This window comes from Nannobrachium achirus (genome assembly GCF_963921795.1).
Source record: "Nannobrachium achirus genome assembly, chromosome: 21".
Taxonomy (NCBI): Eukaryota; Metazoa; Chordata; class Actinopteri; order Myctophiformes; family Myctophidae; genus Nannobrachium; species Nannobrachium achirus.
The window spans coordinates 45,223,776-45,247,993 of record NC_137828.1 but is presented as its reverse complement, the minus strand read 5'-3'; the positions used below and the strand labels follow the sequence as shown (position 1 = coordinate 45,247,993).

Below are 24,218 nucleotides of genomic sequence, written 5' to 3'. Positions count from 1 at the left end.
CTGTCCCCACACACACACACACACACACACACACACAGACACAGACACACTAGGACTGTCAGGATTATGACATTTTACATGACGATTAGTAGATCTGCTATTTCCACTATTTTTGAAAATGTTTGAAAAATATATGAACATTTTTCAACATGGAAACGATTGTGACGATTATCCCAAAATAATTGCGATTATGTCAAATAATTGCGATTAGACGTTGTAATAATTGTGACAGGCCTAACACACACAGCAGATATGCTATACTTCGGCTGGGCAATTATAACGACAGCAACAGTTAAAAATCCAGTGTTCTGGCTTGGGGCCAGCGGCCCAAGCACCTTGGTTCTGTGTAGGGATGGGCCGAAAGCAAAATTCTTGGCCGAAACCGAATACCGAATACTGGAAACATTCCACCGAATACCGAATACCGAATAGCCGAATAATACATGTATATAATTTATTTTGTATAATAAATGTTTGTACCATTGCTGTACCTTTGTTGTAAAGCTACCTGATTATGGCAAACCCTAACTTAAATAATAACCACCATATGGTTCCATAAAACATTTATTTCTCACTTTTGAATGCACACATAACAAAATAAAATATTTTCTCTTTGCAATGTTAGCATAAAACAAAGTCAAAATAGTGCAACTATTTCTGTAGTATCCTACAGAGATAAACGTGCATCAGAACAAGGTGCTTAAAACTGCAGAATGATCTAGGCCTACAACAAAATATTATTGTAAACACAAGGGCTGTAACAGCCAGGCCTTCAACAACAAATGCACATACTGTATGTTGCAAAATGATCTAGGGCCCAGGGGTCCTCAAATACAAATCTTGAAGGTCCAGAAATATTTTTTTGAAACAGGTCCAGGTCCGAAAAAAAGGCGAAGGCGAAATAAGGCGGATACATTTATACAGTATGTACTGTATGTATGTATGTTTATTATAATCATTAGAATTGTTTATTTTAATTATTATTATTATTATTTGGAACTTTGGAAATCTCAGTTGGAACTGTTACCCCTGCTACCTGATGCTGGATAAGCGGTTGAAGATGGATGGATGGATGAATGGATAATTATTTATGCATGTAGAGTAGGCTACATTATTTACATTTATTGTGTAGCAATAAAACACTGGCTTATAGTTTAATTATTGGAAACTAAAGAGCATAAATGCAATATTAGGCTTGTCGTTCAGAATGGAAAATAAAGTGGAACTTAGCGTGAGGGGGAGAGGATTACTTGACATTCAGTTAGTTGACACACGTACTGCACAAGCCAGACTGACTGTGCTGATTGACTATGTCAAATGACCAGTCAAATCAGGGTCAACGAGTCATAGTTATTAACCTAACACAGCCTAGGATAGCTGGCAATAATATGCGACGACACATCACATTGTTAAAGACGCATGATCACGCATCGCGAGTTTCGCGACCATTTCTCGTCTAATGCAAGCAGTTGGAGCCTTACATCGTGGATATTAATGTGTTGCTGTTGTCCTCTCCAATTGAACAGCCAAAGGTAGAAGATCTCTAAGTTATTAATCCAGTGGGAGCAATGGTTTCCAAGAGGTTTTAGCAACTTTTTTAAGGCAGCGAGCGGCATGAGTGTGTGGAGAGGAGAGGAGAGGGGAGAGGGGAGGGGAGGGGGGGGAGCAGCATGGAGAGCAGACTGCGTCGGAGACTCGGAGGGAAGGAAAACCTTTGATCTACAAGCCCACAGCACGTTGCACCCGCGACGCTTTGTGGGCTTGCAAATTGGCGTAGGGGTGTGTCTTGTGAGCCTGTGTATGTGTTTGAGCGAATGAGCACAATCAGCACATACACACCCACGCACACACAAACACACATCACACACAGTCAGTCCGATCGTCAGATACAACTGTGCGGAGATTTCTCAGAAATGTGCCGCGGTCCGGACATGGACTGCGGTCCGCCTATTGAGGACCCCTGACCCTGTCCTTCACACTATTCGGTGCTCAACTATTCGGTTTTAAAAGCTATCCAGCCGAAAACCGAAAATGCATTTTTAGCCATTTTCGGCCGAAAATTTTCGGTGCCGAATATTCGGCCTCATCCCTAGTTCTGTGTAGCCTGACAGTGTGTCGCCGGTTCGAACCCCGAAGGCATTTGCTGCATGTCACTCCCCATCTCGCTCCCCCATTTCCTGTCTGTCTAACACAACTAGATAGTTTTATAATGCATGGCAATGCAAGGCCAGGGCTCCACCAAAAAGATGGCGTCGGACGGCATCAAATGAATTACCGGGACGAATTTGGATGTCCGACGTCGACGTCGGCAGTGGAACACCCTTCATTGATTAAAACGGGAGCGTTCCCAGCGTTCGGGAGCGTTCCCAGCCTGACGCTCCGGTGGAGCCGGGGCGTAACTAGTTAGTTTTATAATGCAGTAACTAAAGCAGGGGTAGGCAACCTGCTGCTCTAGAGCCGCATGTGGATCTTAGGCCCTCTCCTGTGGCTTCTTGTAGATTGGGCAAAGAAGTATGTAATGGAATATGAGTTTTTCTGTTATTTTTTTTTTTTTTTTTACATTTTATTCACAATTTATTTTTGTAGAAAACATAAGTAATTATTGAAGGAAAATAGAGATTTTTTTAATGCTACTGTTTGCTTTCACCACCAAATCTTTTTGTGCCAAAAATTGCTATTTTGATAGGGGTTCACGTAGTTGGAACAGCCATGGAACTGCCTGCTCTATCCATGGGTTTGTATTAGTATGCATGACAACAACGCAATATGGAAAATGTTTGGCTATAATATGTGTTATAATAATTCTATTAATACTAGTAATACTAATGTATTCAGGGCATCACACAGAGAACCATCCTGCTTCAGTTCAACTAGTCAGTCTGGTGCAGCTCTGTATGCATAGGGAAGTCTTAAGGATTGTGTTGCTGTCAGGTGGAAACCTTATATGTCCAAAACTGTTTACTTTGTATCATTGTTTTGAAGACAATCTACAAGCTCAACATTGTGAGCCTGTGGATCTGTTATTTTCACTGCTTTTGTTTGACACGCTGTATCTCTGTACCCCGCCAGATACAAGGTATCTACCCGACAGCGTCAATGTATTGTTTGCTGTAGACAGCGGCAGTAAAAAAAAAAAGAAATCGAAATGCCCCCAGAATATGACCTATTCTGGGGGCACGTTTAAAATTTAAATATTTGTCTGTTTGCTTTTTTCCGAGTAATTGAATGTCCTGGAGGCAGGATGGAAGCGGGATGTTTGCCAGCATTATCATCATCATCGTCCTTGCACCGGTTCTTATTTCTAATATTTTGGAAACGGCCATGTCTGCCCCAAAGGATTGTCATTCACCAGCGGAGATGATCATCCTCATGTTTTTTCTTTTTTTGGGGCGGGTCAACAGTTCATCAGCAGAACAGGAGGACACTCGGTTTTCCATTTGTACTAAATTGATGAATAAATATACAAACAAATGGAGGAGAGACATGCCGGAACCAGCAGTCTGTTTTCTTTCCAAGCTTCTTTCCGCTCTTGGCCAAGCCTAGACCGGATTACAATTTAGAACGAATACCAGGCTTTCCTCCGAGGTGGAAAGTCTAGTGATGCGAGTTTAATAACTGCTGGGAAATGAGAAAGAGAGAGAGAGAGACAGACAGACAGACAGACAGACAGACAGAGAAAGCGAGAGAACCGAGAGAGGCTGTCCTGTGATTCAGATTAATGATGGCAGAGTGCAGCGGAGACAAAGACAAACAACAGAATGGCAGCGAGAGAACCAACCAACCGACCGACCGGAGGGGACAGCGGGAGTGAAGTGATTAAGCTGTTAGGCTGACAATAATTTACTCTTTTATAGTTTAGTTTTGTCTTTTTTTTTAGCCCAGAGCTCAATTCATACTTGTCACTTGCCGCCGTGAACAGAACTTTAAGCTAACCGTGCGGCGTGGCCGGAGCGACACTTTTGTTAGCGTGAAGTTTTGTCTGCGTCGGCTGGCGTCACAAACCGTGCGACGGAATATAAATTGGGCATTAGGCGCTCGCTCAGGGCCGAGTTTCTGTGGGATTTATGTTTGGGAGGTTTTTCTAGCCTGGCTTGTCGCCAGCAGATGGTAGCAATGTCTCAGTTTTATGAGGCCATCACATATAATTACCTATCTTTTCCAACCTGCTTGTTTGAGGGATACATTTAATCTTGACCATCAGGTCAACATTTGTGTCAGATCCTGTGTCTACAGTAGGTGAGACACGGCCTTTGACACGATCTGAATGTCTCAATAGAAGAGCAGGGATACAAAATACAACCACCCCTACAAGTTATATTGCATTAATATACTCTACCATACAGATTGGATAAATTTACATTTTATTCATAAAATAAAAATCGCATACTGGAGTGAGACTTTAAACAGAAAACAAGCGTGGCCTAACAAGCGTGTAATGATTGAGAGCTTTAAAGAGCTTTTTATGTGCATTCTAATCTTTAAAGAAAATGAATAAAACATTAAAAACCTCTGTGTATCAGGTCCCAAATTGAGGCGTTAAAGTGTGAAATAAGTCTAGTTATACAGAGTTCTGGAGGCCTGTGGGACATGGGAACGCAAAGCAGTTTACCTAGATTGGAGGATAAAGCATTGTAATGAAATCTCTCCTAAATATATGTAGCTATAGCTCATGCATCTCTAATTTCAGCTTGTATATCACACATCTCATTTGTTGATGCATAAAACAATAACATTATGTAATAAAAACATGTCACTGTAAAAGGACTAACTTGAACAAAGACACAGGAGCACACAGATCTTTGACATTATTTAACCACATGAACCCCAGCCTCCCTGTACTGGCCATGTCTTTACATTGTAGGCGGACATTCAATGAAAATAGGTTAACATTTGGAAAAACGGCTGATCTAAAAGCTCACAACCAGCTCAGTGGCCTTGTGGGTAGAGGGTTTCTAAAAGGGCATTTTGGTGAAAATATCAAAAATAGCAGACCTCCAAGCTCACAACACGTTGCGCTGCGACGCGTTGTGAGTTTGGAGGTCGTCTATTTTTGGTACTTGATACCACACTGAACCAAGCATAATCAAGTCAATACTGGAGATGTGTCGTACGGCATGGATTTCTACACAGAGAGGGAAATTATTTCAACATAAGATGCTGCATTCAAGTTCAGGAGAGTTTGGACAAGGCAATTCTCTTGAATGCCGCCTTCAGGTATGGCATGGAAAGAGGGGCATTTGCGTTTCTTTCACCATAGTAAAAACTGCATTCATGGTCTGGAGAGAGGGCACTTTTTACAGACGAGTAAAGGGGCAGGGGCTCAAGCCCCCTTTGATGTCTATGTGTGCACGTGCCTGGCAATCACCCTCCTCCCTGCCCGGCTTCCTTCCCCCAAACATGGCCCAATTGACCCTTTGTCCAGTCCTTCCCGTGGTTGTGCCCCTCTTCGCACCCATTGGTTGCTGATACTTGGTTGGACAAAAATCCTTTCTTTCCATCCACTATCATTGAAATAACAGGTTTTTCAGTTGTTTTGTATATTTTAGTTGGTGTCAGTTAAAAGGAACATCTCAGGTACAGTATAGTGACTGGGCAAGAATGTTTTTCCCCCTCCAAAAATTATGTTTTAAGAAATTCAACAAAACAACCATAAGGCGGAACAACCAAGGCAGAACAAAGCAGAAAGAGCCTGCTGGTTAGTCAGGGACGAACCAGAAGGCTGACAAAGGGTCAATTGTTTTTGTGTACTATAGAAGCTCGACAAAGCCGGATGCACCACAGCAGGGGATTCGTACACCCAGTCCCCAACTTGACCTCTTTGCCACCGCAGCACCCCTGCGTATCTGCATTAACCTGCCAGCCGGCAGTGTGCTCATTGATTTTCCAAACTCGCCTTAGCAAGGTAGCAAGATTTGTTGACTGCCAAATGTGTATTCATTTTCCTCATATTCAGCCTTGTTGTACTCGCTCTAAATGCATTGTCTGCCAGGGGCGCTGGAAGTGGGGTGCTGAGGGAGCTGCAGCTCCCCTGGTGGTGGGGAGGAAAAAGAAGAAAGAAAAAAAAAAAAAACGTTTTTTTTTTTTTTTTAAATAAGCCTATATATACACACACACAGAGCTATATTAAAACAATAATGTATTTGACTTTGGGGAATAAAATATGTTGAAAAAAGGTATTTGATTATCACATGGTGACCTAATCACATGGTCACCTTGCCACTTCCGGAAGAATTTAAATTAAAGATTTAAATTTGAAGGTAAGTCAAATTTAAATCCCGCTTTGATGGCACACCAAAGTCTATTTATTTGAGAACTAGAAACTGTCTATAGGCTCATTGTTGCAAACTAACACCGTTGTATATGGGGAATAAAAAACTGTAGAAAACTGTTACAAAAATAATACCCGATTTTGTAGTGTGTGCGTGAGTGACTGTGTGTGTGCATGCGTGCTGTGTGTTGCACTGTGTGCTAAAATAACTAGTAACTATATAGCTCCTTGTTACACCGTTGTGCGGGGAATAAGCACCCAAAACTGTAATAAAAATAACCCAAAACCAGATAAAAAACGTGAATTTTTTTGGGAGTTCCAGCGCCCCTGTTGTCTGCGTATCTCTCACACCAAAGTGCTGATTTTGACTTGACTAGAAGGCTCTGGCGTGTGTGCAGCTGTCACCTTCTTTTGATTTTTATTTATTCATGGATTTGCACAACAGAAATCATATACATAATACATACTACTGTAAGCTACTTCTTTCCTATAGGAAAGATGATGGCATATTGTTTTGCTGGTGAGGTAAGACACCCTAGGAGGGCTTATAAGAAAACCTCACTGTTTACATTACATACTGTACTATTCAAATGTATTAGTGTCTGAAAACTAACTTGGTGCGAGGTAGCAGCAGTAGTTTTTAAAGGTAATTGTGCTGTGCACATTATTTTTGATTAATAGACCTCAGGGTGGTTGTGTTTCAGTGGACATCCTTCCTCTGTCACAACAGCTCATAAATCATGCTGCTGTGTGTTTGCACATTGTTGTACTTCACCAAGCAGATATGGGAGGGCTTCTGTGTGTGTGTGTGTGTGTGTGTGTGTGTGTGTGTGTGTGTGTGTGTGTGTGTGTGTGTGTGTGTGTGTGTGTGTGTGTGTGTGTGTGTGTGTGTGTGTGTGTGTGTGTGTGTGTGTGTGTGTGTGTGTGTGTGTGTGTGTGTGTGTGTGTGTGTGTGTGTGTGTGTGTCTCATTTTCATGTTTTCAAATTCTCTTTGGGTCATTGTGATCTATGTGTCTCTGATGTCTTGGTACAGCGGGCAGGTACACAGAGGTCTTAACTAAGACATCGTGGTAATACAAATAATTCAACAGAACAATAATTAGCTCTAACAAGATTGCTTAGTAGTAACCCTCTTTATACTGGATACAGCAAGGATATCAAATACAAGATATTCTGCTTGTAGCCTGAAGCAGTTGGAAACATTTTTTTTTAAATCATCCCTTAAGGCCAAACTTGGGTTTGGAGGAATTGTTTTTTTTTTCATGATGGATTACAACTCATACTCGTGGTTACAGCCCGTGCTGGGGAAAAAAAACCTTGCATATGCATGAATCTTAATGTTCCTTCCAAGGACGCAAATCTGAATGAATCTGAAGAGCTGGGTAATGCCTGAATATGTTTAACACATGGGATGCTCAGGTTTCTAACATTTCTAGCTGTTGCTGCTGCCGCCGTTCACTCACGCTTCATTTTGAAGAGCCTCGGAAGCTTCGTGCGTGTGCACGTGGGTGTCCACTGACGATTGAGGAAGACAATCCATTTGTTTACAAACGCTCGCGAAACTAAAATCCAAACCGCGGCCGACCATCGCGGTAAAGTGTCGTCGTGAAAACAATCAGATCTCTGCTTCCCTGGCGTTCTTTTCACCTCATTCATAGATAAAGCCCTTTTTATGTTTCAGAGTAGAATAGAAATCAATGCAGCCTAGAGCATCCATTTTCTCTCTCTCTCTCTCTGTGCTACGGGGTGACGTATGACTAGGGTCATTCACAGGTCACAGCATGCACGCAGCACGCTGTACAGTTAACCCTTTGTTGTCTCGTTCATGAACGAGACAACTCCTTTTGGCAGGGTGACCCCTAGTGGCCTTAAATCGTTACTGAACGAGTTTGGCACCCAAGTTGTTAATGGGTGTATTCAGGATTCAGTAATGCGGCCTGCTCTCACAAGAATGTGTGATTATCGGTAATAATAAATCTCTATGACATGAAACGCTGTGAAAAATTCACAAATTGAGATTTTGTCAATTTAAAGTCCTGCTTTCATAGTGTCTTTCAACAGTGTGAAGTTAATAGCCGATCTACAAGCTAACAGAGCATAGTGTTATGAGCTTGTAGATCTGCTATTTTCAGAGCGCAACACCTGCGCGCACCCAAACATAAACAGACTTGTTTTTTGTTCTACTGGATCTCTTCTCCACTAGTCCCTCCCTAACATTTTTGTCCAGTTTGTATTTCTTGACGCAATTGTTAATATAATTTAGTCTTAGTTTTAGCCATCGTAACTTAGTTTGTATTCTTTTTTTTTTCACATTAGTTTTAGTCGACAAAATCAACACTGGGATATAGAGCAGCTGTGCTTCCTCTATCTATGTGATATTCTTGAGCAGTGATGTGCTCGGCTGTGGAAATAACTTGAATAATAACCACCTACTAGACCAGTGGTTCTCAATCTTTTCAGGCCGCGACCCCCAAAATAATCACATTTTAACTGGGGACCCCCCACCCTGACGAGCACTAAAAGTTGAGGCATTACATTTTGTATAACACGGTTCCATTGTGAAAACAGCCGATCTGCATACCCACTGAGGATGTAGGTCGGCTATTTTCACAATGTATGTCTCTAATATTTGACAATTTGGCCAGTGTTTAATTTGTCATTTTAGAGGTATTAAAAAGTCCTTTTCACTTTTTTAAAGTCTATACACTTGAACTTTATGTTGGTTTGTTTACTGTTGAGGGAGAACACAATGTTGCACGTTAAGTTAATCATCTGGGGACCCCCCAAATACATTTGGGGATCCCCCCTGGGGGTCCCGACCCACAGGTTGAGAACCACTGTACTAGACAAGTGGGGAAACAACAGCACTCTAAAAATGACGCGAGATGTAAAGGCTTGGATGCAAAAAAAAAAGAGAAAAAAAAAGTGCCAGTCTCAGTCAGAGATGCAAAGGTTTTGGTATTCAGATGCAGATGTTGAACTAGCTGCAGGACTCAATGAATGATTCATGTATCCCGAGCGCAGACAGACAGACGGACAAACCCATTATGAATATGGGTTTGCACATATACCGTAGAACCTCAGATACCGGGAGAGAAAGTACTTTTTTATTTTAATAAGTGAAAGTAACAATAACACAAGTGTAGAGAAACTGTCGCCAGTAAATGTCCTGTATTATGGCAAAAATATACTTATAGTACCAAGAGTAATTTAAGTACTCATTAATTGAGTTATTTTATTTTAATAGCAGATCTACACGCTTTCCAATACATGCACTATGAAATAGAGGTTAATTGGTACATATATGTATTGTAATAATGATCTAAATCTGCAAATGAACGTGTAACTAAAGTTACAAGTTCACGTGCGCGTGCACGTGCGTGTGCGTGTGCGTGTGTGTGTGTGTGTGTGTGTGTGTGTGTGTGTGTGTGTGTGTGTGTGTGTGTGTGTGTGTGTGTGTGTGTGTGTGTGTGTGAGTGAGTGAGAGAGAAAGCGTGAGTGAGTGAGAGACTCAACATTGCCACTTGGTCACTCAGGCCTGCCATGGGTCACCCAACGGTATTGCAGCTCATGCTACAGACAAACATAGTAACACGGTTACACACGCAGTCACAAATTGGAGACGGTGTGACCACCGCTCAAAAATGCTCAAGGACATACAGTACTTGAGTAAGTGTAGTTCATTTCCTCCACTGGGTAGAGAGGGAGGATGCAGTGTAAGGAGAACAGAGAGAGAGAGGTTGATAAAAGGTGAAAGGAGACCTCTCTGATGAGACTTTCTGTCTGCTAGAGCTGTCCACTTATTTAATGAGGAGACGTTAATTTGTTATGTAGAGGATAATCATTGTGGAGCGGGTCATTATTGAGAAATAAACCCAGACAGGGTGATTAGACCTCGACACGATAGCGCAAGGGGTCCTAATCACCCTGAAGGGGTTCTCTTATTACTACTTAACACTTATGTTGCTATGATTTTTTCTCTTCAATGTCCCGCGTTGCCATGGTTACCATAGACTTCCATGTAATTGCGTAATTGTGTAAAAAGTGCACGCCCATGCCTAGATGATGCACCACGTGTGTGCACACTGTTCACAGCTTTCAAACAAAAAAATCTGCTTGGAAATCCGTTCAGGCATTCATGATTTATCAGCCATTATGTTTTCTTCAGATGTAAACAAACATGGCTGCCATGTTTGAAAGAATGGGTTGGTATGGGGGTTAAACATGCAATTTCGCGATCGCGATCATGCCCAATACATTTCTGGAGGTCCAAAAAATATTTTTTTTTTTTCAAAAACGGCCCAAACTCGGGAAACTCGGGGTTGGCACCAGATGTGTTAATAAAGCAATTAATACATTGACCTAAAAGTAACGACAAAACAAAGGATTTCATTACTTACGGTGATGAAAGTATGCCATTAACGCGGTCTATTTCTAACTTGTTTTATTTCTCACAAATGTTTTTTTTAAAACATGACATTGTGTGTTTGTCTGCATAGCTGCCATGTTCAAAAGTAGGTCAGGAGTGGCTTATTGTCAGTATCAGCCGGTAACACGCAGGAGTTTGTCCCCGTTACAATGTATTAGACAACTGGGAGATGGATTGCTTAGGTGGAGCGCCACACCTACCAGTGTTCGATACGGCACAAAATCAAGCAACGCAGATTGATATGAGCCACTTGTTCTGAGCCTTTGATTAGACAGCGGTCTGTTATTGAGTCAAGCATTCAACCAAGCCGTGTAAGCAAGCGCAATCAATGATTTATTGAGTAATAAACCCAGACAGGGTCTAATTTGGCAAATATTGCAAATGCAAATGAACATATTCTGATTGTGATTCTTATCATAATGAGCTGCGATTGGAGTGTATGAAAGCATGGCTGATTGGAAAAACGCACTCAATCAGCAGACCTTGTATGTCCAAAACAGACTTCTTAGGAGATGTAAAGAATTACCTGTGCTCAAAATCAAATGTATGCAATGTAGTTATTTAGGTCAGAAGCTCTTGTGAATGCTTATCATTGGTTCAGTATTTGTAAAACGCACAGACACACTTAGCCAATTTCACCTTCACTAAGAAAATTCAAACAAATGGCAAAAAATGCAGATCTACATTAGGCCTGTCCTCTAAAAATCGACGAATCGACGCGTCGTTTTAAGCCCCCGGAATCGACGCCAATTGTTTGAGTCGAGCCGTCAAAAATATATAATTTTTTTATCACACCAGTATACTGTGGTGCGGTATGAGAGCGCTGGACTGTGACTGTCATGTAATTCTTATTGAGTCCATACTTCCTACTACTTGTAAACTAGACTTAAAAATAAAATCAGTTCACGTGACTTGAAAGTTGCCTTGATCATATAACAGGGAGCTCTTATTTTGAAGTTAACCGCTTGGAAAGGAAATGCGTCGACGTGTTGTTATTCTACTTGAGAGCTGGCCAAAGAAGCAGCAGAGCCAGCGCGATGCGCTTTCACTTTCACTGCCGTGGGTGTGTGGTGGTTGGACTCAGGTTGAGGAATAGCGACGGGCGAACTGTTTTCTTTTTATTATCTCGCACCAGATCGGCAACATAGCTCTTTTGATACAGCAGCGGTGCTCTGAGAAAATACAACTTGTGGAAATAATACACGACATGCTGTCAAAGAGATGCATTATTCTCTCCTCCGTTGTTCTACTCTGCTCCACAATTCACAATTACGCACGGCTGGACGCAATCTTATCGTCATTAATGTCCAGTGTCCACCGCTATCATGTCTCAATATGCACGGTAGTTCATGGATCTAATTCACTTTAAAGGCTTAAAACATATTGCTGTTTTATTGTATTACGTTGACGTGGTTTAAAAGCTTAAAGCACCACTTTTTTTTCCTTTTTTTTACATAAACGATTCGTCGACACGTCGGATTAACCCCCGCGACTCGAATCGACTTGATAAATCCTGCGTCGAGGACAGCCCTAATCTACATACAAGCTCACGTGTCTTTCTTGTCATGTAGACACCAGTGTCTTTTGTTGATATTCTGAATTATTAACTCCCCTAGCTGAGTAACCATCTTTAAACCAATCGAGTAATTTGAATTGGTAAGGGCTATGCATGGATCAGATTGTGAATACCATTATTTATTTTACTACATTTCAAATCATCCTTCTTAACCCTAAATTCAATTAATTATTTCAATGGACTAAAATCTTGTTTTATTTGATGGCCTTCCTGTCCTGACATTTGGCGATTGTGCCCTAAACAAATCGGTATCAAAACACAACACATGTTGTGAGAAGTGCTGATCAAAAGTCTTTTATTGGGGGAACCTAACAAAGGAGGGTAGTAGGGGGAAGATTTTTCCATTAACGGTTTCCTCACGCAAAGCCCTATAATGCCTAGGGAAGAGAGTAGAAACCACAATTAGTTCCCTACAGTCTTAAACAAGCCAATAAGGGTTAAATGTTGGGAGTGTGTATCGCTTGCCGCCCAAGCCTGCGTCCAATCAGACCCCAGGTGTCATCACATCATCTTGAGTGAGAATGTAAACGGGCACATACCTCCCTTGCAGTACAGTACTTGCCCCAGTGCCCTGTACTGTCTTTGGTGCTGGAACCTCTCCTCAGCCCTCTGCTCGACAAAGCCATCTCCATACATGGAGATTTGTGCTCCTACACACAAATCCATGCTCACACACATAAGTAGGTTAGCACCGCTCAAAAATATACAACACCAAAGTCCAAGTGGCCGTGCCCCTAAAATGACAAAATTCCAGCCCTCGTAGTTACTGATATAGGGTTTAATGTGTTAACATGTGATGGCTCTGCCAGGTCTGGAACTTGTTGTACGCAGCCTGCATCATCTCCTCCAAATGTCCCGTGAGGTCGACACTTACAAACTGACGCTGAATCCTGGCTCGGAAAGGACACAGCTTGGTGGCCTGGAACCTCTGGAGGTTGGATCTCATCTTCACCACCTTCTGCTCCAGGAAGGCCGTGTTGACTGGGAAGCACGACCAGAAGTGTCTCAGCAGCTCCCCGGCAGCCGCATAGAGATGTCTCAGCTCTTCCCGCAACTCATTGGGCACCATCTGGTCTATGGCTTGCATTCCTGCCCGCGTGAGGACACCACCACCCCCCGGACACAGAGCCGCGACTGCAGACGTGGCCGCACTGCTGGACAACGCCCGCGCGAGGTCGGATTTGTAGCGGCTCATCTCGTGTCGGACGCAGCTGAGGGCGCTCGCTGTGTCCTGACTGCCCGTTTGCCGCTGAGACTGGAGAGGCACGGGGCCGTAAGAGTACCCATCGGATTTCTTGAGGCTTAACGCAACTGTTTTCGTCCCGCTCTCTGTTCGCTGATCCTCGTATACTATGGCTTCTTGTAATTTCGCCTTCTTGATGGCAGGTTGGGAAAAGTCTGAATCCCCGTATTGTCCATCCGCGTTGCTCGTCTCACTCGCTTGGTGGCTCGGACTGTCCCGTTCCTGTGAGCCTGCGGCCAGCACCATGGCACTGTGATGGTTGCAATGCTTGATGATTCTTGACTTAGCCGTCTTGATAGGCATGGAAGCAGAGGGTGGAGCAGCCACCCCATAGCCCTCATCCCACGTCTTATCCTCCAACGAAAGGAGGTCAACCAGGGGATTCTTGACTCTCTGAACCACCATGGATTTCAAACCTTTCTCATCCTGCTTGGCACACTCTGAGAAGAGGTCTTGCATCCCAATGTTGATGCGATCTCTGTGAAAATAGTGAGACTGGAAGAAGCTCGTCCAGAAGACCTTTTCTGTCATGTTATGGGGCACGTTTTCACCGTACTTCTCTCTCACCACAGGGTATGTTCTGAAGACAGACTCAATGGTGTCTGCTGTGAGATTGTACCTCCAGCCGTTGCATCCGTCTGTCTGAGGCCGAATGTCTGCCAGAAAGGCTGCGGATATACCAACTTCCTGCTTGTTGTTGTTGGATAGCGAGCATTCCGTGTTGTTCTTGCTTAGCCGGTTGGCCCAGAAATCCTCTGCGCTGATCACTTGGCTCACCACCAGGTCTTCGTACAGTTGAAAAAGCGCTGGATCTTCTTTCAACATTCTGTTCTTCTCCTCTAGTTCCTTGTTGGCCGTCTGCTTGAACTTGGCCAGAAGTAGCTGCAGGAGTTCTTTTACAGCGTCGCGGTCCTTCAGAGCACTGCTCTCGTTGGCAAAGTGGAATGTGGTTTTCTCGCCCTTTTGTAGGACCAGTTGCAATTGCACCTTGGCTTTAGCATCTGGACTAATCTTCTGACAATGGATGTCCGTATACGAGTGGCTGACAGTGAAGTGGTCTTTGCCCTCCGGGAGCCAGGCAATGCGTTCGGCCATCAGGTAAAGTGTTCCATCCTGTTTCCCATGGCAAACCTTTCTCACCACCACAAGCACTTCCTCTGACGACTGAGACACCATGCCTTCACTTCAAGTTCAATTGACGACCCTTTGTTTGTTTTATGCTTAAATGGTGTATTTAGAACAAAATCATGCCAACTTTAACCACAGATTGCAAGAACTTCCTTGTCAACATGACGTCTTTTAGTACTTAACGTCCTTAAGATGTTGTGTCTGCAGGGTAATCATGCAAACCACAAAACTGCCGAGCACCATATGTCACATCCATAACATATGCAGCAACAGGAAATGAATCCCTGAATATGGATTACATTTATAATCTCATCCCACAGATTTCCAAATATGGAGCTGTGTGGAAGTCCATATTTGGCCGTCAACATGACGCCATATTGATGATGAGTTTGTTTCCCTGGCAGAGATATGCACTGCTGAACTGCACTGATTTGCCAACCCAACCCATCGGCTCCAGGGATTGTTCAAGCATTTTGATGAGTTAAAGGAATACTCTGACAAAAACAGAAGTGTTGTATAAACGGGAGGGGCATTACTTCCCAACTTGCATCTTACATCAAGTTGGTATCAAAACCTCCACCTCATGTCTGTCTGTCTGTCAGTCAGTCAGTCAGTCAGTCAGTCAGTCAGACTCTGTGATGGTGGGCAGCTACTTTACCACTGTGCCACCGGAGCACCAACCATAGGCTATATCATACATGGGCAACTGGCAGCCCGGGGGCCACATGGCGGCCCCCACCTTCACTTAATGCGGCCCGCAGGTTAATAGGAATACTGATAGATTTCAGCTTCTACAATTCCAAACATGCAAACATAACCTGCTTTAATTACTTAAGTCTAGATATTAGAAGCTTTATAATATATCAGTTGCTTTTCTTTTCTTCTCTTTTCTTTTCTTTGATAGAACATCTAAATTAGTCATCATAGGGTCAAGCCTGACCAAGACACCAGATTTACAACATTCCCATGGTTACCCACCGAATAGCAACAGTAATCCAGACGGACAGAGAAAGAGAGAGCGAGAGACAGACAGACAAGCGATACCTTCCATAAAACAGTATGTAGAACAGCAGGAACAATACCCTTAAGGTTTTATTGTACTGTTCTGTACTATACTGTATTGTATGTATTGATTGTTTTGTATGGATAGCCATACCTTCACTTTTGTACAGCCTGCCCAGGGACTACAGATGAAAATTAGCTCATGGCTAAATCTGGCTCATTTACATGGATGTGAAAACTGATATGTTGATTAATGTGCTCTGTCCCTGACAAATAAATAAAATATTACTAAAACATAATTTTACATATTGTGTGAATTGATTAGGAACCAGCGCTTGTGTGGGCAGCTCCTTTCACACTGTTTCAGAAATTGCATATAAGGACATGGCCATACAAAGATGTTTTCAGTTGTTAGAGCTGATTCTGCCCTAAGAGATCCCCTTCCCCCAGTAGACGGTAGACAAGATTCTTAGCACATTGTGTTCACACCAAGCTAGTAAACAGCTACAGTTACTGCCTCTGGGCTAAGCTGTTGGCCATCCCGCCCGTTTCAAACAGTCCCCCAGGGCAGTGGTTCTTGTGGTCAATGGATGCTGCTTTCCAGACTAGTTCAGAGAGTCAAGACATCTGGGGGAGGTCTGAGACCGCTCGCCCACCAGGAGCTCTGAATGATGTCTGTTTGTATTTGTATCACCTCCTTTTCCCAAAGCTTTGTCAGGAGCATGGATTGCACAGGAGTGAGAGGTTCTAGTACAGTATGCCGTCCTCAATCTGTGCATGTTCTTCTGATTGTGTTTACCTGTTCACCAGCTAGGCCTAGCTAGGGAGCCCAAAGGACAGCTAGTGGCTAATGAGGCTGGCCTAATGAAGCTTGTAATGAGCTCTTCAGCCCATGGGCCTGTTCCACTGTCTAGTGTCTAGCCTGTGTGTGTGTGTGTGTGTGTGTGTGTGTGTGTGTGTGTGTGTGTGGGTGTGTGTGTGTGTGTGTGTGTGTGTGTGTGTGTGTGTGTGTGTGTGTGTGTGTGTGTGTGTGTGTGTGTGTGTGTGTGTGTGTGTGTGTGTGTGTGTGTGTGTGTGTGTGTGTGTGTGTGTGTGTGTGTGTGTGTGTGTGTGTGCGCGCGCGCTCACGTGGTATGTACATGCATGCATCATTGTGTCTGCTCATGTTGGGTTTATAAGCATCTGTGTGTGTCGTGTGAGTGCATGGGCCTATGTATGTTGTGTGTGTGCGTGTGTGCGTGCGTGCGTGCGTGCGGCACGCACAGGTAATGAGTCCTTTACCCCAATTAAAGTGTTGTTCACGCGTGTAGCAGTGTCTGTCTGTCTGTCCGAAAACACTTTGAAAACAAAATATGAATTGCTCTAAAAAACATCTAAAAGACAAAGTACTGTATGTACAACTGCCTGTAACATTACAAGACATATTACTACAAACACCATTACCCGCGCAGCTTCCTCGCATCCTGCAACTGCACAACTGACAGTAAAATTCTAATGAAGCTTAACCCGAACCCTGCATATCACTGTAGTTGTCTCAAGGTTCCAAAATGTTACTTTACTGACCAAAACATAAGTATATTTCCAAATGGGGCTTTTAAGATTGTGATTTTCATTTTCAACCGAGGAGGCACATTTGAGATTTAGTTTTGGCTCAACAACAGAAATTAAAAAAAAAAAAAAAAATCCGAATAGCATTGGAATATCTAATATCGAGCCATCGTTTGACAGCCCTGGTGCATGTGGGTCTCAGTGTGAGCATCTGCAGTGTCACCGTTTGCATTAGGTTAAGCATCTGTGCTTGTGTGCATTGTGTCTGATGGCGCCAGCTGCAGTTTGTGACAGCCAGTGTCACCAGAGCTGTGCTATGACCTATGTGATGGAGGTGTGTGAGTGTGCCATCAGGGAGCCTGGTGCCACATCAACCTACACAGAGGAGTGTTCATCTGACAACATCCTGGCAGCCCCTCACTTGCAGTATAGCTGACTGGCATGGCCCGCGTCAATGCCCACCAAATCAATGACACAGTAGTAATTTCCATAACGCAGAGGCTGCAATTAACACATCAGGTATTCATTCATTAATCCGCCTCTGCCAGGGGTTTTCAGTGTTTGTTACCTTATTTTCACCAACAACAGAAACGCACCATGCGGCCAGGATGTAACCAAAAAGCCAGGCGGACGATAGTATATTTTTTCACCCGAAAAGAATAAATAAAAATAAAATCTGCAATGTTTTCCTTTGTAAGGGTCCGTAGAAAAAGGCTTGTTTTGACCAAACACACAATCTGGGTAAATAAATTCAGATAAATTTACTTTTCCAAATCTAATATCGTGGAAGTGAAAGGGGCAAATTTTTGGGGGGGATGAAGTTATTTCTGGTTGTATCCGTCTCCTAGCAACCTACATCACTGCAACATCACAGAGAAAATCATATAAAGGGAACAGGAAAACACCCCATGGTTCATTATAACTAAAAGTGCAAAAAAAGAGTGCAGTCATGGAAGATGACATTCTCGCAATAGTTATTGACAATGGGTCTGGTACGGTGCAAGCCGGATTTGTCGGAGACGACACTCCCCGTTCGGTCTTTTCCTCCATCATCGGCCGTCCCAGGCATCAGGAGGTGATGGTGGGCATGATGCGCCAGCAGAGCAACTACATCGGGGACGAAGCTCAGGGCAAGAGAGGTATGCTGACTCTGAAGTACCCCATAGAGCATGGAGTTGTCACCAACTGGGATGACATGGAGAAGGTCTGGCACCACACTTTCTACAACGAGCTTAGAATCACTCCCGAGGACTACTGCATCATGCTCACGGAGCCCCCCTTGAACCCTAAGGCCAACAGGGAGAAGATGGCCCAGATCATGTTCGAGACCTTCAACGTCCTTGGCATGCACATCGCCAACCCGGGCGTGCTGTCCCTCTATGCCTCCGGTCGCACCACCGGCATCGTCTTGGGCTCTGGCGACGGCGTGACCCATACGGTGCCCATATACGAGGGCTACGCCCTGCCCCACGCCATCCAGCGCCTTGATCTGGCCGGCTGCGACATCACTGACTACCTCATCAGGATCCTGACGGAGCGCGGGATTGTCTACACCACCACGGCCGAGAGGGAGATTGTGCGGGACATCAAGGAGAAGCTATGCTACATCGCGCTGGACTTTGACCACGAGATGGACACTACCAAGTACTCCTCCGCCCTGGACAAGAAATACGAGATGCCTGACGGACAGGTCATCACCATTGGCCATGAGAGGTTCCGTTGCCCGGAGCCCCTTTTCGTCCCTAACATGCTCGGTATGGAGTGCTCCGGCATCCACGAGACCACCTTCAACAGCATCATGAGGTGCGACGTGGACATCCGCAAGGACCTCTACTCCAACATTGTGCTGTCCGGAGGCACCACCATGTTCCCGGGCATCGTCGACAGGCTGCAGCAGGAGATCACGAACCTGGCACCGCCCTCCATGAAGATCAAGGTCATCGCCCCGCAGGAGCGGACCTACTCTGTCTGGATCGGAGGCTCCATCATGGGTTCGTTGTCCGGCTTCCAGTGGCTGTGGGTCAGCAAGGAGGAGTACGACGAGTCGGGTCCCAACATCATACACCATAAATGCTTCTAAACTGACTGTTTCAGTCCGCCTTTATACAATTTAAGTTAAATATTTTGAATGAAGACACCCTCCTTTTTGTTCCTATCTTTGAATTCCCGTTACAGGCTATATACGAGAAGCTCAATGCCTGTTGGACACGACAACCGTTTGCCTGTGGAGATGGGTGAACAGTTTCGTCTTATCTTGCATTCTTTTTGCCTGTGGAGATGGGTGAACAGTTTTGTCTTATCTTGCATTCTTTTTTAATACAGACCGGTTGAGTTGCAATAGGTTGTTGACAATTCAGCTCAGATGTAACAATAGACTTGGAAGGGAAATGCTTATCAGATGTAGCAATAGACTGGGAAGAGAAATTCATCTCAGAAATTCATCTCGGATGTAACAATAGACTTAGGAGAAATTCATCTCCGATGTAACAATAGACTTGGAAGAGAAATCCATAGGACCCAGATCTGGCAAATCCCCTGAATAAATGATGTCTCTTATTTGTGTATTACACTGTCTCCAGATGTCCACACTGCCACAGTCCGTCTGGATGCTTGCCTATCACATGCTGTTATGACCACTTGTTCGAAAAGTGGGGTCCAGAGGGTCCCCAGCTAAATGATTAGTCAGGAAGCCAAATAGACTCTTACAAGTCTGTAACCCCGAGAGTCCACACATGGAACCAAATGGAATTTACCATTATTAAATGTTAAAAATAAAATGTTTTAGAACCACTGGGTTAGAACATAATAATGCCCCAGTCTCATCTTGGTCAGAGCAATATCATCCATTCTCCTAGAGTTTGTCGTCCACTTTTAACTGAAGGCTGCAACATGAATCTTCAACCTTAGTTGACTGCACAGCAATATAATGCTGTGTTCTGTCCACTCTTTTTGCCACTATTTTTGCCATCATAACTCTTAGTTTTTCTTAGCAAAATGCAAAAACATTTGCATTTCTTCTATTTCCTTAATTCACCACATTTTGTTAGTTTCCCTCAACCCCCTAAATAAGCCACAAGACAAGTCCATGTTCAAAATGGGCAGAATCCAAACATGATATTTTCCAAGGTTTTGGCCATCTCTATCTACCGTAGGGCTCATAGAATTTCCAATAGCTTAGCAGAGAAACAGACATGCAGACTATGCGGATACTCCGCATAGTATGCGAAATCCAAAGATTATCCACATACATCTCAAACCCAATTTGAGATGGGCACTTAGACCCACCAGTAAAGATCTTCATACTACTACTTAAGCTGACCAATACGCCTATTAACATGAACCACTTGGAAGCTCTCCCTTCCAATCCAGCAGACAAAGATCAACCTCTGCCCTTTGATGAAGGACTTCTGCGGATCTGCAATCTTCTGTTTTGTTTCCAGAATGGTCATTTGTGTATATGATATGATAAATAATGCAAATTGTCGAGTTTTTTTGTTGGCTGCGAGGGTGAGGCCAAACCTCGACGAATCGGGACAACGCTACCTATAACGTCATTATATATGGAAAGCAGGGATTTAACCCATTAAGCAGCCGTTTAATTTTAAATTTTAGCTTCGGCTGTTCAAAAATGACAGATATACAAGCTATTTTTGAACAATCTTTGAAAGATTTTTTAAATTGTGAGAACTACTGGTTTAGAAGGCATTGTAGAATCATCCTGAGGTGTTAAAACCTGGGTTAAAGCCCTTGAGGATCATGTTTAATCCTAAGAGCGTAGGCTATGGATACAGCAAAAAATACTAACTTGCTGTCCACAGCTTTTTTTTGGAAGTCAGATTTCACATCGTCCACCGCTGCAAACAAGGCGTTTGCCTCATCACTTTAAATCACTTTCTCTATGCCCAGTCTACGTACAGATGTGCCATTTCAAGATTTCACACGTCCTGCCATTGGCAAGACAGTAGATGTGACCATCTCAGTGGCCTGGTTAGAGTGTCCGCCCTGAGACTGGGAGGTCAAGGGTTCAATTCCCTGGTCGGGTCATACCAACGACTGTAAAAATGGGACCCAATGCCTCCCTGCTTGGCACTCAGCATCAAGGGTTGGATTGGGGGGTTTGATCACCATTACTGATTCCCGAGTGCAACACGGCTGCAGCTCACCGCTCCAAGAGATGGGTCAAAGGCAGAATACAATTACAGTACAGTACACGTATCTGACAAATAAATACATTATTATTATTAGATTTCCAGTGGATTGGCAGAACATTGAGCTTGTAAATCAGCTATTTTTATGACCTTCTCTGACTTTGGCGTTTAGATCTATTTATGAAGTTGGATTCTGCGTTTCAATGGTTTATATCCCTAAATAGGTTTCTTGTAGCAGAGTATTTACATTGCAGTATTGATACTTTTACTTGAGTAAAACATTTGAATACTACGTGTGTGTGTGTGTGTGTGTGTGTGTGTGTGTGTGTGTGTGTGTGTGTGTGTGTGTGCGTGTGTGCGTGTGTGCGTGTGTGCGTGTGTGCGTGCGTGCGTGCGTGCGTGCGTGCGTGCGTGCGTGCGCGCGCGCGCGCGCGCGCGCGCATACTTTGTAAGGGCTAGATTTCCCCACAAGTATAGTAAGAATGTGAGAAATTGACAATTTGAGGAACCTTTCCTGGTGCTCACAAGAGGACATGGTTGTGGTTCATATTAATTTGGGGAGTTAGACTTACAGTAAGGAAATGATTCAGGTTAGAATTAGGTATTTAGAAGTTAGGTGTTGTTGTCTGATGCTTGGTTGCGGGCCAGTGGCACGCAATGATTAATTTGAAGTTTGTGCCACTTAAAACATACCTTCCCTTGTGAAATGATGGTTTATATTGGCTGCACTTCACAAGAGAAATGGCAACATTGCATGCCAGCATCACCAGCATTTTCCATAATATTTATAACGTGATCATTTTAGTGCAAATAAATCGCATCCCCTCTGCTGCCTCATCTTTCTGTCAATATGTATCGCAGCCAGACTGCCGATTATATTTGGCATCTATACCACAGGGTGGGCAGTTCTCCACTAATCGAGACTTGGCTCTGTCACTTGTTGCGAGTTTGTGTTCACTTTATTATAAAACAATGCCTACTACATATATACTGTATATTGGGGGTTCTGTTTTTGATATCCTTGCATCCCTCTCTGGTAGCAGTGGTGGAAAAAGTTCTCAGATATGTTTTACTTAAGTAAAAGTATCAATACTGCATTATAGAAATACTCAGTTACAAGTAAAAGCCCGGAATTCAAAATGTATTGGCATCAAAATGTATTTAAAGCACCAAAGGTAAAAGTACAAAATAGCAAAAATATCAGATCTACAAGCTCACAATGTGTTGCGCTGTGGACCGTTGTGAGCTTGTAGATCGGCTATTTTCAAATAGCCAAGGTATAAAAAATAGGGCTTAGGTGGTTAATGTATGTTTTATAATATAATAATTTACATCTGCAAAGTAACTAGTGACTAAAGTTTTCAAATAAATGTAGTGGAGTAAAAGTACAACATTTGGATCCGAGATGTAGTGGAGTAGAAGTATACAGAACAGAAAGGTTAAAATACTCAAGTAAAGTACAAATACCCAAAAATCGTACAGTACTTGAGCAAATGTACTTAGTTATTTTACACCACTCTCTGGTAGTAATTTGTGTAGACAGTGGGGATATGCTTAATAATAATAATGGATTGCATTTTTATAGTGCTTTTCCAAGTGCTCAAAGCGCTTTACAACGTCCACTCATTCATACATTGAGAAGTGAAGGGGCGAATAGTTGACGCCAGCGTCCTCACTTCCCACATTCACACACCAATGGTAGCAAGCTGACACCGGCCGACTCATTGGAGGCAATATAGGGTTCAGTGTCTTGCCCAAGGACACTTCGACATGTGGACATGAATGAAATGCATGCGTTTCCTTTTGGGAAATGTAGACTGTTTAATATTTCAAATGATCAATCTGAATAACTGGCATATTCAAATTGTAAACAAAATTCTATGACACCATGTATGTGTGTGTATAGCTTGTCACTTATGTGTTTCACTGTCACTTATGAAGCACCACTTCAGAAAAATGTAGAAGATATTGAACAAAAACATGAAAATATAAAGTAAAGAGAAATGCTGCATCTCTATTTGTAAGGATGAAAACATAAATGACCAAACAGCACTATTGATTGACAGGAAAGGTCCCGAATCCAATCAAATAGGTGCCGGTTCCAAATATAGAGATGGGGGAACATTGTTCCACCTTGTTCCCCCACAGATTAAGCACTGGAAAGATGGATGGATGGATGGAAATAAAGTCGGACAAAGTACTATAGTGTGGTTGCCCTGAAGGGCCAACCACACTAATAAAGTGTAATAATACCAGGGGAAAATTATCTAAAAATACTTTTGGGGCAACAAAATGGTCAAGTAATTCATGGCCACATCGCCAGTTGAAGATTCCATTGTCTTGGTGGTCTGCACATCTATTACAACTTAAAATTGCTGTCTTTCCTCCAGCTGCCAGACATTGTGTTGCTACCAAGTCATATCTCTACCATGTCCTGCTTTCATGGTTATCGCTGTGGCTTAGAGAGTTCCGTCGACTCAGCAAGCCCTGTAATTCCAGCCAGGCTCCTAGGAATGAATTTTATCATTCCCCTGGGAAACGGCGTCGACGTCCGTGTTGTTGGACCGTTTGCCACCCTTATCTCTGCCACTGAATGCCTGAAAAGGTATTTGTGCAGCAGATTATGTTGCCAACGCTCCAATGGTAGGAGTCCGATGCATGCTCAGTTGTGGGAATTAAGTGGAAATGTTATCTTTACCTGCAGCACTCGCTATTAGCTAGAGGTGCAACAGGTAATCGAACGGTAGGATTTATGGCAAACATTAGAGGCAAAGGTTTTCAGAAATTTTCAGAAATGGCAAAATAGCAGATGTACAAGCTCACTTTTAGAGTGTTTTTTTTTATAAAGTAGGGCTTCAGCTGTTAATAATTGATT

General features: G+C 43.2%; 3 protein-coding genes across 5 annotated transcripts in view; 2 read left to right on the top strand and 1 right to left on the bottom strand.

The window, feature by feature from the left end:
* The window catches only part of snx7 (sorting nexin 7), a 70,278-nt gene that overhangs the window by 38,463 nt on the left and 7,597 nt on the right, over positions 1-24,218 (top strand). The window lies entirely within an intron of this gene.
* LOC308307191 (general transcription factor IIH subunit 1-like) lies at positions 13,053-14,922 on the bottom strand (the record flags this gene model as incomplete). The annotated part of the gene is made up of 1 exon (XM_080752362.1): positions 13,053-14,922. Exon 1 carries the CDS (start codon positions 14,691-14,693, stop codon positions 13,053-13,055), a length of 1,641 nt encoding a protein of 546 aa, XP_080608488.1. The 5' UTR covers positions 14,694-14,922.
* LOC308306988 (actin, cytoplasmic-like) lies at positions 18,135-19,288 on the top strand. 3 transcript variants are annotated; one of them, XM_080752046.1, is made up of 2 exons: positions 18,135-18,399; positions 18,511-19,288. In XM_080752046.1, exons 1-2 carry the CDS (start codon positions 18,145-18,147, stop codon positions 19,273-19,275), a joined length of 1,020 nt encoding a protein of 339 aa, XP_080608172.1. In that variant the 5' UTR covers positions 18,135-18,144; the 3' UTR covers positions 19,276-19,288. The 3 variants fall into 3 exon arrangements, with proteins under 3 accessions (XP_080608172.1, XP_080608173.1, XP_080608171.1); XM_080752047.1 differs by having other exon boundaries at positions 18,135-18,765; positions 18,958-19,288; XM_080752045.1 differs by having other exon boundaries at positions 18,135-19,288.